The 16745-nt window shown below is 31.0% G+C and overlaps 1 protein-coding gene across 6 annotated transcripts in view; it reads left to right on the top strand.

Moving 5' to 3' along the window:
- LOC118188183 (uncharacterized) overlaps positions 1–14881 on the top strand; it is a 441836-nt gene extending 426955 nt beyond the window's left edge. For all 6 annotated transcript variants that reach the window (XM_085809431.1, XM_085809430.1, XM_085809429.1 and 3 more), the window contains one exon: positions 6095–14881. In XM_085809431.1, the coding sequence (XP_085665557.1) occupies positions 6095–7525 (1431 nt within the window). In that variant the 3' untranslated portion in view covers positions 7526–14881. The remainder of the gene's footprint in view (positions 1–6094) is intronic.
- Positions 14882–16745: the final 1864 nt, after the last annotated feature.

Genomic DNA, 16745 nt, shown 5'->3' with positions numbered 1-16745 from the left:
AAGTTAAGAGGCTTCAAAGTTTTTACGATTTTAATAAAGTAATTTACGGAAAGTCTCGTTTAGTTGGAATTCCCTTCAACAAATCACTTGTATTTTGAGAATATTTTAATTATATTTCATTTATATTATAATTAATTTCTATTTTTAAAATAGGGTAATTTTTGTTTTCAGTAATTTTATTTCTGCATCACATTATCCACCTCTGAAATACTATGCCTAGCAGCTTATTTAAAATGAAGCAAAACGATATAGAAAACTTATTGGGAAATATTAAAATGATGTTACATGTGTATTTCATCTGCAGATTTCGCTAGTGATTCGTGGTACAAAATTCCTTAAAAAGTGATTGAAAATAATTTTAATTATATACGTATAACTGTGTCCTTTTCTTTTAGTTGGCAGTGTTGTAAACACAGGTAAAGCATCGATTTTTATGTTTGAACATTTAACTCTATGGATTTAAAAATACGCAATGACCTGCAAACATCTGTGTATATATTCTACTGCAGATATTACTAATTTTAAGTTTCAATTAAGTATTTGACTTAGGAGATAAAAATAGCTGTTAGTTAGTTTGTGTCTAGTACCAAGTCCTTTTTCTTTTATTAATTTTTCTGATTTTTCTTTGGGAAAACTGAAATAAGAATCATACATAAATCTAAAATTTTTATACTTAATAACAGCTCCTATAAAAATAATTTGATTTTAAATATTTTATAAATAAAATACAATGAAAATTAATAAGTTATAGGCAGTCTATCCATTTTAAAGAAAATTCTAACATTTAAATGGAAAAAAAAAAAAAAAAAGGATTTTTCGTTTCATCATCTTAAGGGGTGTTGGAACCCCAAAATCTTCAAAAAAATTGTGATGTCGGATTTTTGCATTTTCAAATTCTCTACACTTTTATCTTTCTAAAAATACCATTCTTTAATCTCTATGAAAATTAGAACTGTAAAAAAATCTAGTTTTAATATGTCATCGACTGCTTTGATCAATGAGGATTTTTACATAAAACAGCGTTTTTCTCCAAACGTGATTATTTTTATATTCGATGTAACTTTTCTCAGGAACTACTGCTTACAGGTATCTAAAATTTTTATGGCTTATTTATTAGGTTTCCTAATATTTACTGAAATGAGCTTTTTGTGATAAACTTATAATAAAAAATTTTAAAAAGTTTTTTGTGTGAGAAAAGTGCTAAATTTTACTATGCCTAACAAAATATTCTGTAAATTACTCTAAAATTCAAAATGTTTCAAAAGCTCATTTCTCTATAATCAGATAGGTATGCTTTAATTACACAAAACATTTCAAGCGTGTATCTACAGCAGATTTTGAGAAAAGGTACATCGAAAATGGCCAATTAACATTGTCGGTATAGGGGTTTCTGATAACCCTTAACAAATTAACTAAAATTTATGTGGAACTGTAAAGAAGACATATGCAAAACGCATGCATTTTCGGTTTTCTCGATACGATGTTTGGTCGTCGCTTTAGACATATGTGCATCGTTGTAAAAGTTACTGAAGTACTAAAAGATATTTAGTATGTGTTCAGAATTAAAATGATTAAATAATTTCATGTATTTCAATCAGAATGGGAATCATTTTCTTTTCAGTTAAGTAACTCTAAAATTTCCTTTTATTTCAGTAACTATGCAAAATAAAAATGGATTATTAATGCAAGTTAGTTTAGCCCACTGCTTGTGTATCTTTCATAATTTAAAAATATTGGTGGGAACAAATATTCTTCCATTAAAATACAGATCGGTTGTACTGTTGATTTCGAGCAAGCAAATAGGAGAATTAACACGTATTTAAAATGCCCGAAATAGAATCCCAAGTCACAAATAAAATTCTGTGTACGTGCATAATTGATTTTTGCTTCGTAAACTGCTTTTTTCTTGCAGCAATAATTTGTATAGATAGAATATTGCTTTGTTTGTTCCATGAAAGACTATATCTTAATTTATTACTGAATTTAAAAAAGATAATTATTGAGAAAGCTGAAAAATGTGTATGTTTTAAAATGATTTAAAAGCATGTCCTCAGCTTATAAAAATTATGGAAAAAACTGTATGTTTTCTTCATAAATTAATTAAATTAAATGTTTGAAGAGTTCATTTTGATTGTTTAAGAGAATTTTAACGAACGAAATTGAAAATTGTTCAGTGGCAGGTTCCTATTTTTGAAATTTTCTTTTTGCATGGCAAAGGGAAAAGTTTAGTATTTGTCAAAAGACAGAGGTAGTTTTATATTTTTAAATTCGGTATTCAGTAATTAAATTAAGTACCCATATATGAAAAAAAAAACAACGGCATGTTGCTAAAGAAATGCTGTGGTTTTGCTTTAGAAAAATATAGGTTTTTCTCTTACTATATGTAAAAAGATCTTTTCCTTTAAAGCAAATGGAATTCTTCGAAATAATTTCGAGGATACACATATCGTAAAGTGTCAATTATTTTCCCATCAAGAGATTTGCAATGGTATACTTTAACGTAATTTTCTGAAATGTCTCATCGCTAATTTAAGTGCACAATTTTTGTCATATTCAGCGACCGGATACTTTCGTCTTTTATTTTATCAGGGACTGTTACTGCCGTTATATTAAATCCAATTCTTACGAATAATAGTTTAATTTAGTACTTAACTTTAAAGCAGATTTTTTACAACCTTTTGAGAATCGTTTCGTGTTATGTGTTGGAAATATAAATTTATCAAGCAGTATAATCAGGATTCAGTAATGTACGCCTATTTGAGTCAGTAATTTTTTTCATGTGATTTTCCTTTTCTTACAGGAGGTAGTGTCTGTTTTGCATAGTTTTAGTTAATCGTTTTGTATGAAATGTAATTGGTAAGCAAGACATTCAAAAAAGTATCTATTATATTTATTTTCTGAAACTATGTTTCTAAGGAAACTTATCGATGATTATGTTCTGCACTAAATATTCAAAACATGTCTTTGTGTCAACTGAGAGAATACAGAACTCAAACTGTAACTAAACCAAAGAAGTCAGTAATGCAATGTAAAACGTTTCATGCCTATGCCAGCGAATATGTAATTTTCAATAATATAGAACGAGGCGATTTCATCCGTTTTTAGTAAAGATGTGAGCAATATATTAGGCATTTGCTATGACATATTTCTGAAGGCAGGCGAAGTTATTGGTGTGGTGTGTAGTGGTGTATTTAATTATTGCAAAGCACACTAGGGTTATCTGCCTAAGAGGAGGGATGCCTTCGTGGAGGACTTTCTAAGGGGAACTGGCTCGTATACACGTTACACATGGGGAAAACCACGAAAACACCCATGCAGCCAGCCCGTTCGCGGGATTCGAACCTCGGACCGAACTGCCAGTGTTCAGCGACTTTACCGCTCGGCCGCTGGTGGGCCCACAAGCTAAATATTTTACTTGAGTGTGTTACCTCCGCGCCAAGGTATGTTGCGAAGTTATTGATATTACAAGCAAGGGCATTAAAAGTGAAAAATTAAGCTAATAGTAATTTATCAAAATTTACGTATACGCAATACGGTCAAAAGTTAAGTCAAGTGAATGGTGTAAGTTACTTTCTAATAATTAAAAAAAAATAACATTTCTGTTTATTCTTCATTATGTGTATTTGAATATTTCATAACATTTTTACAAAAGCATAAACGAAAGTACACCATTTTCGTATGGAATTCACTCTCTCTGACTCTTTTTCTCTCTCTCTATATATATACATACGTATATAATGCATTAATTGCTTACCATTTTATGAACATTCATAGATATCTAATTAAAAATATATTTATAGCGATAACGACATGTTCACAGTTAAACAGCCATGAGAGAATATAATGGCCAATTTATATGCTAGCATTATTACGCCTAATTTTGTTTCAAAACTCATATCTGAAAACAGAAAAGTCTTTTAAACTATCTGTCCGCCCCTTTCAAATCTACATTGGTTTTGCCGTACGGAAAATTTAAAAGCGCAGCTAAACCTTGCTTTGCTTCATTATTCTTTAACAAAATCAAGCTAATGAAGACATTTTTTAGCAAATGAAAAATTGTCGGGAAAAAAGTAATAATATAATCGTCTTTATATTTTCTGTAATGTAGGTAATAAATGTATAAGGTTGTAAGGATTATGTTAATTTTATTAACAGTTAAATTTTAGGTTAAAGTTCCTTTCCTGTCAAATTCTTAACTTCAACTTACTACTTCCGGCCAGAACGTAGTTTTAGAATCACGTCTGAATACATAATGAGGAAGAGCGGTATTTAACCGCGAAGTTGTTTGGTCTTAGCGAGAGAGAATCAGAGTTTCTGATTTACGCGCGTCTGTTTTTTGGCCACTCTGTCTCTCTCTCAAGGCTCTTATTACGCCCGGCCGTACTCAGGCCCTTGTAGTCAAATAGAGTTAAGGGGCCAACTAATCCAGAATCTTGATTGCTTCGGCTATATTTCTTTAGTTAATCTTAGTTTTAGTTTAATTTTTAGTCTCTTAAGTTCAAGCCCAAGTGTCGGCTTTGATTGTACACTCCAAGACGGCGTTTTGTTAAATCTTATTGAAATAATAAAGGGTTAGTTACCCTTCCATCTTGTTGTTTCTTGTCATACGAACTTAAGCGATTATTCGCTAACTAGTTCTTAAGATTCGTCACTTTCTGAAGTAACTGAGATTTACACTAGTAAGAATCTTACAAGGTATTTCTCCCGCTTTCCTAGCGTGCCTTCGTGGTGTAGTGGTCAGCACACTGAGCCCGTATTTCAGAGGTCCGTGGCTCGATTCCCGGCGTCTCTACAAATGTAAGGCAGTTAACCGTTGAAAATGTTCCACAATCAGTAATTATCCAGCTGAATTAGCTTACAAAATAAGCAAAGATTTCTTGTTGTACGTCAAATTACGTTATCTGTCGATTAATATATGAAACGAGTATTGTTTCAAACAAATGCGGATTTTTTCAAAATACATTTTCAATATTTTATTGGATGTAATAGTGTCATCAATGAAACATCTTATCTAAATTTTGTGCCAATTTAAGAACTTTAAATTGTGTAAAAGAAGTCTTCTTTTAATTTACAAGTTATTTGCAGTCGAAGCTGAATTCTTATAAAGCTTTTGCCATAAAAATGAGAAGATTTTTTCGAATATCATTCTAGGAATTTCCTTTTATTAAGTATTATTAGCTCCCCCTACAGTTTGAGTAACCCCTTACAGTATGAGGAGCAGTTTGATTGTAGAGAAAATAGCTTTTAACCTATTATTCTAAAGTTCTCAGTTTTTATAAAAGACGGTTTCTTCATTCAATATGTAACAAATTTGTCACCCGTCAGTCTATTTTTTGAACACATCGTTTACAATTTAAATTTGAAAGTTAAATTGGTAAATGTAAAGTAATATATAATTTAACTTCCGTTATTTCCAAGCACTGAATGTTTTATTCATTTTTAATCATGTATTTGCATTAAAATGCTGCTGTATCTCTTCTTTATATTGCGGAGTGTACTCGATAATATTAGATTATTTTACAAAATCTTTATAAACTACAGCACGCCATAAATTTGACAGTGTTTCGTCAGTACATTCATCCTTTTCCTATAATCTTAGTTCATACGAGAAGTAAATTGCTTGAAGATTACGGAGCAATAGTTAGGAGAGTAATAAAAGAACTGCGTTTTCCGCTTTCTAGCAAATCATATCCCCTTCTTCCCTGAAGTTCTTTGCTGGCTATGTCTACAGTAAATTTATGGCTGTGTATAGATTGCACTTTTACTTTTGTATCTCAGAATAATAAGAAAAATAAAAGCGAAAATATCACATGTGGCAAAGCACAGTTAAAAGCTTAAACCGATAATTATCGGTTCTTTTAATTTTAATCACATTTTTTAGAAAACTGTTATCGACTGTTGAAACGTATAGCAAAAATTTAAACTCGTCTGAGATCAAGTGACTGAATTAAATATCATATAAATAAGTCAGGCTTCATTAGTATCTATAAAACACGGTTCTTAATGCATAAGTTACTCGTAGATTTCTTTTGTTGTATTAACTTAGTCTTATTTTCATAATGTTTAATTTTTTTCAATTTTGCTGTTTTTTTAGGTTCAGCTGCTTATAAACCATGGCGCTGATTTAAACTATAAAGATGCTGATGGACGGTCCACTCTATATCTCTTGGCTCTAGAGAATCGTACGGAGCTGGCAGAGTTCTTGTTAGCACGAGGTGCAGATGTTGAAGCTCGTGATTTAGAAGGACGCACAGCACTTCACGTTTCAGCGTGGCAGGGACATACAGACATGGTGGAACTCCTTTTAAATCATGGAGCAGATGTAAATGCTGTTGACAATGACTACAGAACTGCACTGCAGTCAGCAGCTTGGCAAGGACATGTAAGTGTGGTTCGCCTTCTTGTTGAAAGAAGTGCTGTTGTCGATCATGTGTGCAATCAAGGAGCTACTGCTTTGTGTATAGCAGCTCAAGAAGGTCATTTAGAAGTGGTAAAGGTATTATTAGAATATGGCGCTGACCCTAGCCATGCCGATCAATTTGGACGGAACCCAATTCGTGTTGCGTCGAAAGGAGGGCACAATCATGTCATTCGATTGCTAGAAGAATACGTAGCGCATTTGCAAGAAGTAGGAAATGCTAATAATTTTTCTGGTAGTGTCAGTACCACCTCACTGACGTCTGCATCTACAGCTGAAACAAAACCATGTAGTGCCATTTTGTGCCAACCAGGTGTTGTAGCTCCTTCACCCGTAGAATCTCCAGAATCGACTGTTGACAAAAGACGATCTTTCATCTCAAATCAATCATCATCTAAATCATCCAGTAATTTGACCAATTCGACAAGTAAGTCGACTTCTAAAGGCCATTCTCAGCCCCAGCAGCAAGGGCATCAACAAATCAGCCAAGAATCTAACTCAAACAGTCAAAGTTCAAGAGCCATTCATAATAACAAAACAGGAGGCTCAACTATGACGTTTACTCAGCAATTGCAGCAGTGTACCAGAAATAGAAATCGTATAAGTAGGCTACTTTCACCATTGAGTGAACCTCATAGCCCAGTTCCAAGTCCACCACAAAGCCCTTTAAGTGACATACAAGGTCAAAGACTTTCACCTGTTCCAGTTACCAGTCCTCAGGGTGGTGGCGTAACTGGTGGTCCTTTTGCACCATATTCCACTCATGTACCGATCGTGATACCCCCTATTGTTCATGAATCAACCAATAACAGTAAACAGTCTCATTTACCTAGGCGGATATCTGGTAGTTCTGGCCCTGTTGATTCCAGTCACCCTATACCGAGGCCTACAGAACCACGTGTACGTAGAAATGGAATAGTTACCAACCCCAACTACAAAGGGAACAATATTATCTCAACTCCTCCCATGAAAAATAGCCCTGTTAAACAATCTACTAGTATAACAGTAAATAATCATTCTGGACAAATAAAAAACAAGCACATCTCTCAGTATGAAGAATCTCTCAAAGCTAATGCACTGCCTTTTAAGAAAGAAACTCATTTATGATAGAAATATGTATTGACAAAAGAATTTTTTCATCATATGGCAGGAATTTTGCATACCAAAAGCTGCTTAGCTTTGTTTTGTGTTTTATTTATATAATGAATGTTGTAATAATGAGTTGGCACGTAGCTGGAAACCAAATAATGTGTTCTGCAGCCTCTATCCCAGCAAACGTCTTCTAGCATATTGGGCCATAAAAAGAATTGTGAAAGAAACTTTAAATTTACACTGAAATATTAAAATAATGAAATTCTTTAGGTTTGACAGAAATTTAACAACATTATATATTAAACTTCTGGCTCAAATATTCCCAGTCATTATAATTAATTTTAATTTTATGTAAAAAATTTAATATTTTTCGTACATTTATTTGTATATAGGAAATTAAATGAATCGCTTGTGAAAAATGTAGTTACCTAAAATACTGAAAAACTATGAGTACGTATTCAAAAATGCCCATGTTTGTGAGTGATTAATTGTATTATTACTGTATTTTATAAAATTTATGAGCTATGTACTTTCATTTACATTAATTTTAGAGGAATTTCTTGTAAAGAATGTGTTTTATTTAAATTGCTGCATAAATAAATATATAGTATGGCTTTAGATATTTGAAAGTTTAAATCCTAGTTCCTAAGAGATGTACTGCATGCAAATGAAAGACACTGTAAAATAGCTTCATGTGTTTGATTCGCCAGTAATCAGCTGAAAGTATATTATAATTATAGTATTTATTACGAAGTAAAGAACATTCTAGAAATAACATTCGTTAAGTTGTTTAAAGGTCATTACAGTCAAAATATTTGCATGTTTGTATTATGTATTTCTTGGCAAGAATTGTATTTCCATGTTTTTATACAAAGTTCTACAAAAATTAAACTTTCAGTACAAAATGTATGTCAGCATAGTTTCATTTACGGAAAAATTATCCCACTGGAAATTTGAGTACTTCTTTTAATATTATTAAATTTGGAAATGTATATGAAAGTAAACTTAATTACCGGTACTAACATTCACTTGCAACAGAATATAAGTTGTGCAAAATAAATTTTTATTTCTCAGATAACAAAACTGATATTATTAGTTCAATAATGTACTTCCTCTTCAGATTTGGAAAAACGTTTTTGCATCTGTGTGTGACATGTTAGTATTGAAATTGAATAGTTATTACTGCTCTATAATATTGCTGAAAAATCTGTTGAGGAATTGTGAATAATGCGGGTTGCTATTCATCCCCATTTCTCAAGTATATTATAACATATCAACGTCCAAAATTTTTAATCTTCTTTTTAGCACCCAAAATCTATTCCCTTTCCATTTATCATATACTAAAACTTTAATAAAATGTTAAATTTTATAACCTATTTAGATAACTATATTAGAGCTTTAATTCTATGTATAGAGAAAGGCTGTTAAATGTGTTAAGCTTACTCGAATTACTTCCTATAATTTAAAATAATTACTAGGTATGCCTATTCTAAATCTGATATTTTCATACGGAATTTTCAACACAGTAAATATGTGTAATTTACGAAGTAAAATATATACTCTTTAGCAGCATTTCTTAATGAATGGTAGTACTGATATTATGTTAGAGATAACTTTAAGCATTTTGAAAGACATTTCATTTTTACATATTTATTATGTACATGGAGAATTTTCAGTTATTGATGTATACCATTCCAAGAAAAGTTATTCAAGATCAGTGTAGAATATGAAGATTTTGTACCGAATCTATTCACTGTAGCAAGAAATACATCTATAAACTTAAAACCGAATAAAATCAAGTTGTTTGTGAACCAGCGGTTAAAAGGAGTTAAAACCAGTTGAAAGTAATGCCAGTAACTAGTTCACGCATAATTTTATTATCTCTTTGATGAACAAATAAATATTTTCATTTCCATGGAGAATAAATTATAATCAAAATTTTAAATACCCTCACGTGTGTTTAATGAAATTCTGAGTATACTGCCTTTTAGACGCAGTCTTGCATTAACTTAATGAAATGTGATCTAATATTAAAGGTCTGCAATCTGCTGTCAGAACTTTAACATCCTGTAAACAGATTCAGCTTTAATTATGTTTTTTTAAACATTGGTCAAAGTCATATATGTTATATATGATTCGTGGAATGTGAGATTTAAATTACGCGATAAATTCTGGAAGACTCAGCCATGCATCCGAAGTAATGACATTAATTTAACTCATGCTTTATTATATATACTGCTTGCGCTACGTCAGTTCTGAAGCTATATTTCATCCCATATCTTCTAAATAGTCGTATACGAAAACTTTGATAAATTTCGAAATATGGTTATGACATTTTGGGATTAATTGTAATTTGGAATGTAAGAAGTGTTAGTGAGGAGAAGATGTTGTCCAAGAATCGTTATTCAAATGTAAAGCAATATTTCAGGTGTAATATATATATAAAATCTGCGAACATTGAATACTTTAGCTATTCTAAATTTTATAGGAAAAAAAAGTACTTTAAGAATTCTTTATAAAGAAGTCTTTAAGTATTTCGCATTTAATTTAAATAATACTTTATAGTAATCTCATTAACAAATTTGCGGTGTATGTACAAACTGAAAGTATATTCTTGCATTTATTAATTTAGTTAGGTTTTCAAGACTTTATGAGATTGAGAATATTTTGTCTGTACTGAAAATTTTCTTCACTCTGCTGCTGATGGGTGACGTGGAAAAAAAAAACATTTTTTAATTATTCTTTTTTAAATTTTCAAATATTTAAATTATTTTAACATTAAGTGGTCCAAGAAAATATACTTATGACGAACCTAACCCCAATAGCTTGACAGTTTTCAGCTGAAGAAAACTTCAGTTTCAGCTGAAGAAAAATCGATTGCTAAAACGTTTTTCATTAAATCGGTGACGTGCATAATCTGAACACTGCATTTCCTTTTCTAGCGATGTGTGTAAATAACCATTTCGTTGAAACCGATTGAGTTTGAACTATTTGAATTACACACAGTTTTAGCGAAGACCAATAATTTATCAGACCAAGTTTCACGATCCATTGTGCTACTTGCACAGGTGAATACCAGCCAGTTTCCTTAAAACGTCCTCCACGAATGCATCCCTATCCTTTGAAAATAGTCTTCGTGCTTTGCCATAGTAAAATAAGCTACCTAGGTCACTTGCATAGGTGGCTCCTATGTATAAGTACTCCTATTTGATTTATGTGTTTAGTGATGTACGTAGGCTGTTGTTTCTTCATCGTTTATCGTTTCAATTAAGTTAAATTGTGAAGTAATACCCATTCTGTATTTATCAGGAAGGAGTTTGCATTTGTTAAGGAAATGTCATAAGGAATGCATGCAATTTTAGTCATTTATAGTAAAAAAATACTTTTTTTCTTTTATAAATTTAGATTGAGAAAACTGTTCTATATTCTGTTGTGACTTTTTATTAAAAATAATTTTAAGAATTCAGAATGAGGGAATTGATATATTTTACAGTTATAAATTTATTGTATGGAAATGTTTGTACATATACTGCGCTAATTGCTCATACACGTTTTGTTTTGTATTTAGAAATTGTTTGCAATCTCCATATCCTTTCCTTTGAGAAATTGCGAAATTTTGCCATAAGAAAATAGAAAGGCAACACATCTCATATGCCAAAGAGCAATCACATATATTTGATTTAAAATTTTATTTAGTAAAAAGCAGGTGGTTGTAGTTTAAATTATTCTTGTATACAGTGAGAGTTAAATGTCAAAACACTAACTGGAAAATCACGGTTTTGAGTCAAAAATACATTGTAATATATATAATGCATTTTAAGTCAAAGAATTCTAATTATGTGGTTAATATTTTATATGACATTAGTCTGACATGAGTATTAGTTTAGCGAAGAGCGTCTTCTCCCCCCCTTCTGAAGATAAGATCCCCCTTCTGAAGTTTTTCGACGTTTAATCCTCGATATTTCCTTGGAACGCATTCCAGGTATAAATACTTTTATAAATAAGACTTCTACCAAATTAATTAACTTAGTTTCATTTGGAAATATATTTTTAATTTTATAAATAAGACCTCCACCAAATTAATTAACTTAGTTTCATTTGGAAATAAATATTTAATGACAAAAAGAAATGAATAAACTGCCTTTTGACAGCCATCTCTAACACGAGCCTCAATAAAAATAAAATTGTTAAAACTTATTTCTATTATTTCTGTAAATCTAAATCAAAAGGTTACGTTTAGAATATTTCTAACGAATACTGAATCTGTCTTTCCAAAGCGCCTTCCTAAAACATGATTTTTCCATACATTTAAAACGAGCTATATATGATGATTCACACATTGTCGGGTGTTCTATCAATTTCCTAACCTGATAAATGTCAACTAAAGAAGATATGGTAAGTGAAATCTTGCAAGAATTTGCCTGCACTATAACAAGGGCATTAATAGTAGCAAAATATCTTGATCTAGTGAAGCTGACGTGAGCTGTAGCATGAATTTTGATATATCGTAAGTTAACTGAAATATAGAAAATGCTTTCCTGTTAAAGTTGCATTTCAGCTGATTATTCAAAGATGGCGAATAATTTATATTCTAGATAAGCCTAGTCCGTGTTTTAATATTTGAATTGCGTAGAATTTCATGTTGCTTTGTATATTGTAATACGTATTTATATTGATTTGTCTGGTTCCCGTCTTCTCAGAACTGAAATAAGAGTTTCTGTGTTTACATATTTATTTCAAATTATTTAAGATCATTTTAAGGACACGTAACATTTATGTAAGTTCTTGCGATTTCATAGTTCCAGTTTCATGGTCCTGATTCCAGAATTTATTTGCCAGTTTAGAGTACGGAATGTTAAAAACGTGTAATTTTTACTTTGGTTAAGGCTAGATTTCTATATATTGAATATTTTCTGAATTTTGATTCGTGTCAATAAGCATATAATTGATGGAATAAATGTTTCTTGCGTTTTTTTTTAACCTTAAGCATTTAAGCTAAGATTTCAAAGTTGAATGAAGTGGTTAATTTATGAAGGAAAAGTCATAAGAAATGCATGCGATTTTAGTCATTTATAGTAAAAAAATACTTTTTTAAAATAAATTTAGATAGAGAAAACTGTTCTTTATTCTGTTGTGATTTTTTATTTTAGTCTTAAAAATTGCATCAGGAAAATTACCAAATTTTTAAGAAGGCAAAAGTTAATTTTTAGTATTCATTTAAAAATTTGTGCTCAAAATTAAAAAAAATATCCTTTGTTATAATAAGCCTTCTGACCTAACTATGAAGTTTTAGCTATAATAAATAATAATATTGCATGTTTGAAAGTAACCTAAGTTATAGGAATTTATATTTCTTTAATTTGAAATACAGTAATTTACTTTAATTTGAAAAAAAGAAAAGGTCAGTTATAATTAAACATAGCCAGTTGCTATGAAATATCGTGTCTGGTACTTATTATGAAATTTTTAGCTGTCTATTAGCTTGTTATTTAGTTAGCTGAATTCAAGCCTCTGAGTTGATGTTGCACCAGAATTTGCATGGTTAATAATTCCCATTTTACGTTTTAGTAACATTCATTGCAGACCTGTTTGTATTAATTTGAAAACTCAACTTTTCATGCTGTAACAGAAGTTTTAATCTTCGGATTGTTCCGCTGTAATTATTTTCCAGGCTTTGCATCTCATTATTCTTCACAGATAACGCATAGAAATGCTTGAGAATGAAAATTAAGCCTCATAAGTACATATGCTTGTTTAGTATCAATTTATCATTGCTAATGTTTATGAATAATCCAAAACGAAATAACCACGGTTAATATTAGGCTTAGCTCTTAACTATGAAATATGTGTAATTTTTCTGTCTGGATTACTAAACTAAAGATTCGTGGCAAATTTATTTGCGCGATCATTGTAAAATTTCGTGACTAACATCTCGGTTTAATTCTTACTGAAACAACTTTAGGCTACTTTTCATGTGCGCTGTTTTCGTTTCTTATTTTGTTGTCGTAAGATAATTCGAACATTAGTATTATCATTTGCATGTTGGCTTGAGCAGTCAGGCTCATATTAAGTAATTATATGAAGAACGTTTAGATAAAGGACAATAAATCTTCAGCTCTAAGAACCGTCTTAACCTAAGTATAATATGGCATCACGCGTAATCTGCATGTTTGAAAGTATTTGAAAGGAAATAAACTTGCTTGCGTAAAGGAAACCGTTGTGATATGAGTTTTTTATGAGGAAATACGTTTCCTTTTTAGCGTACAAATTAAAGCGTAAATGAGAAATTAGCTTCATATAATATCTAATGTTAGGCTGCACGTATAAAAAGGATATAATTTTCAGATGGGCATTTTAGGCAAGGAGAAAAACAGAACCGAGGTAATATGATAATAGCAGAATTTTTCTTGAAGTTAATCCAGAAAGGAAAGCTGTTTCATTTTTCAGAGATAATAGTTTTATTTAGTTAATCAAATATGAAATTCCGGAAAGGCTTTCTTATATTGATACAGTGTAACGAATAGCTGTTTTCTGTATGTATTGACTACAAGAATGCTAATCCTCCTTTTGGCATATTTGTGAATTATCTTGATCATTAACGAAGCAAAAACCATTTTTATGTTTTTTTAATTTTTGTAAATCAGCGCAAATCCTTTCATTTTGTTTTACATACCATATACTATACGCTTGATATCTTTTTTCAAATGTCGACTTTATTAGATTATTAAACGATTCATGGACACTCGCTCTTTGGGCACTTAATTTTATTTTCTGTAATCTATAGGAGAATTCATTGCACGCAATCCTTTGTAAGAAGTACTGCAACTATTATTAATGACTTTCTGGGATAATGAACTATTTTTCGGGTGCATTTCCGTGACAGATTTCGTTTAAAACTATTTTATAGCCTTTTGTCTCGAATAGTGTATGTGTGGAAATATTTCCTTCTATTGTTCCGTGTTGAATATTACTGGAAATATGAAATTGCAATTACGTTTAGTCTTGAATTGAATAAAGAGTTGATGAACATATCCTATTGATTGGATAGATTTTCATTACGGGAACCAGGCATTACTTCCATACCATAATCGGTCTCAGAACCGACCCTACACTTGTGGTGCACGGGATAGCTTATATAATGTACTGATATAATCGTTCTGATGTCATGCTTTGTAAACTGTGAATGTGAAAAGTACATTTTTGTAATTTTGAAACCGGAAAGTATGCATTTCGAAATCGTACAAATTGCGATTCTATCAGCTGTAGATCTCTACTATCGACCTGTCAGTAAAATACTCGTAAAATTGTCTAAGAAAGGATTGTAATTGGATACTTTGTTAATAAAGTGACTATTTAGTTTTTGTAATAAAATTGACTTTCTCATTTTTTCTACCCTCTTTTTGCCTGTAATTTTACGAATATCATGGGGGGCCTGCAGGTTTCCTGTTTCGATTAAATATACACATATTTCTATAACATTTGAATCCAAAATTTACTATCGTGAAACCACAGTATACTTTCCTAGCAAACTATGTACGTATAAAGCTGTTGAAGAGAACTGAGCAGTCCCTGAACTGCGAGTCATTATTTACATTTAAACACCAAAGTATTTCTTTCTTTTTGATGTGTGGAGACATCTTTAGTCGACGTCTGGGGTTAAACCATAAGCTTCTTTTATTAAGACACCATTTACTCACTTGGCTGTTGACAAAGAGGAGTGTAGCCTTTACTAAAGCGTACAATTATTCAATAATTGTTCTGCACATATTTTCTTATTATATCATGAATAAATTTTCTTGCAGTCATTAATCAGAAGAAAAAAATAAATTTTCATTGCTTACTCAATGTTGTTGCGTGCGTACGGGTTCGTAATAGATTGAATGCTTACAGGTCCGATTATAGATTAATACTTTTTTTTTATCAGAAGAAATATTTCAGAGCTCTGGAATTTTCCTCAGAAATATTCGTACGAATGTTCACAGTATAATCAATAGTTACACTTCAAACTACTAATAATGCTAAACGCAAGGCAATGCAAAAGGCATCTAAAGAGAAAGCTGACTCAGATATCTCAGTTCACGTGGAAGTAACGACTCCAAGAATAACTAAGCAACTGAGAGCAAATGCTCTCTCTTGGGGAGAGTTAAATAGTTTTCAACCGGCTGTCGAGATATTTCTATTACTTTCTGCTTCTCAAAATTACCGGAAAACAATATGAGGGTGGGATTACGGTTACGGCTAACGTAGCGGTGTATTACATTTATTTAATTTCAATACATATTTTGGTGATACAAAGACCGACCAAAATGTCGCCAAATTTGGCGATTTCTCGACAAATTACCGAGATACCCATTTACTCAGTATTACATTTATTTAATTTCAATACATATTTTGGTGATACAAAGACCGACCAAAATGTCGCCAAATTTGGCGATTTCTCGACAAATTACCGAGATACCCATTTACTCAGTGTTATATGCACTTGCCCCTGTATTCTTATTTTTCCGGCATAGCTGCTCTTTACAGTTTTCATGTTACAAAAGAAATACAACAATTTTACTTATATATCTACTAAAATTACTTATAATTCTGCTACAATTTTACTTATAATTCTACTAAAATTACTTATAATTCTTCTACAATTTTACTTATAATTCTACTAAAATTACCTAAGTATAAAATTCGTAACAATATTTTGGAATTAATGTAAAATTTCGAACAAACTGTGTTTGTGTAAGGCAAACGAATAAAACCAAAAAAAAAAAAAATGCATAAATTACGCCGTTTATTACTTAATAATTAATACCGAATAATTTAATTTTCTTTCTTTTAAAAGTTAACTCTTGAATCACTTCTTTTAAATATGTAATAAATTTCATTAATATTAATATCTCATTAAAGGTTATTAATAACACCAGAACGTAACATTCTAACCTTTTCTAAATTCTTAACTTGCGAGTTTCTAATTTTGTGTCAAGATCTTTTTGGTCATTAGTGAGTTTTGCCTACAGCGTAGTTCTTCATTAATAAACTCAGAAGGTCAGCTTCCAAAATGTATTATTTGGTTCTACTGCTTGAAGACCAAACTTAAATCCCAACTCAAGGTGACTGCAGCTTGCAAGAACAATGGTAAGAACTGTAATGCAGTTTAAATCAGTTTAATTGCCAACTCAAGATCTTGTAACCAGTAGTAATTTAGGTAGACTTACCCAGTAGTCACTGATCAATGTTTCTC

The sequence above is a fragment of the Stegodyphus dumicola genome, chromosome X2 (genome assembly GCF_044657685.1).
Source record: "Stegodyphus dumicola isolate Sdum_Otavi_A_Nest chromosome X2, ASM4465768v1".
Taxonomy (NCBI): Eukaryota; Metazoa; Arthropoda; class Arachnida; order Araneae; family Eresidae; genus Stegodyphus; species Stegodyphus dumicola.
The sequence above is the reverse complement of the archived record's forward strand: the minus strand, read 5'-3'. Positions and strand labels throughout refer to the sequence as shown.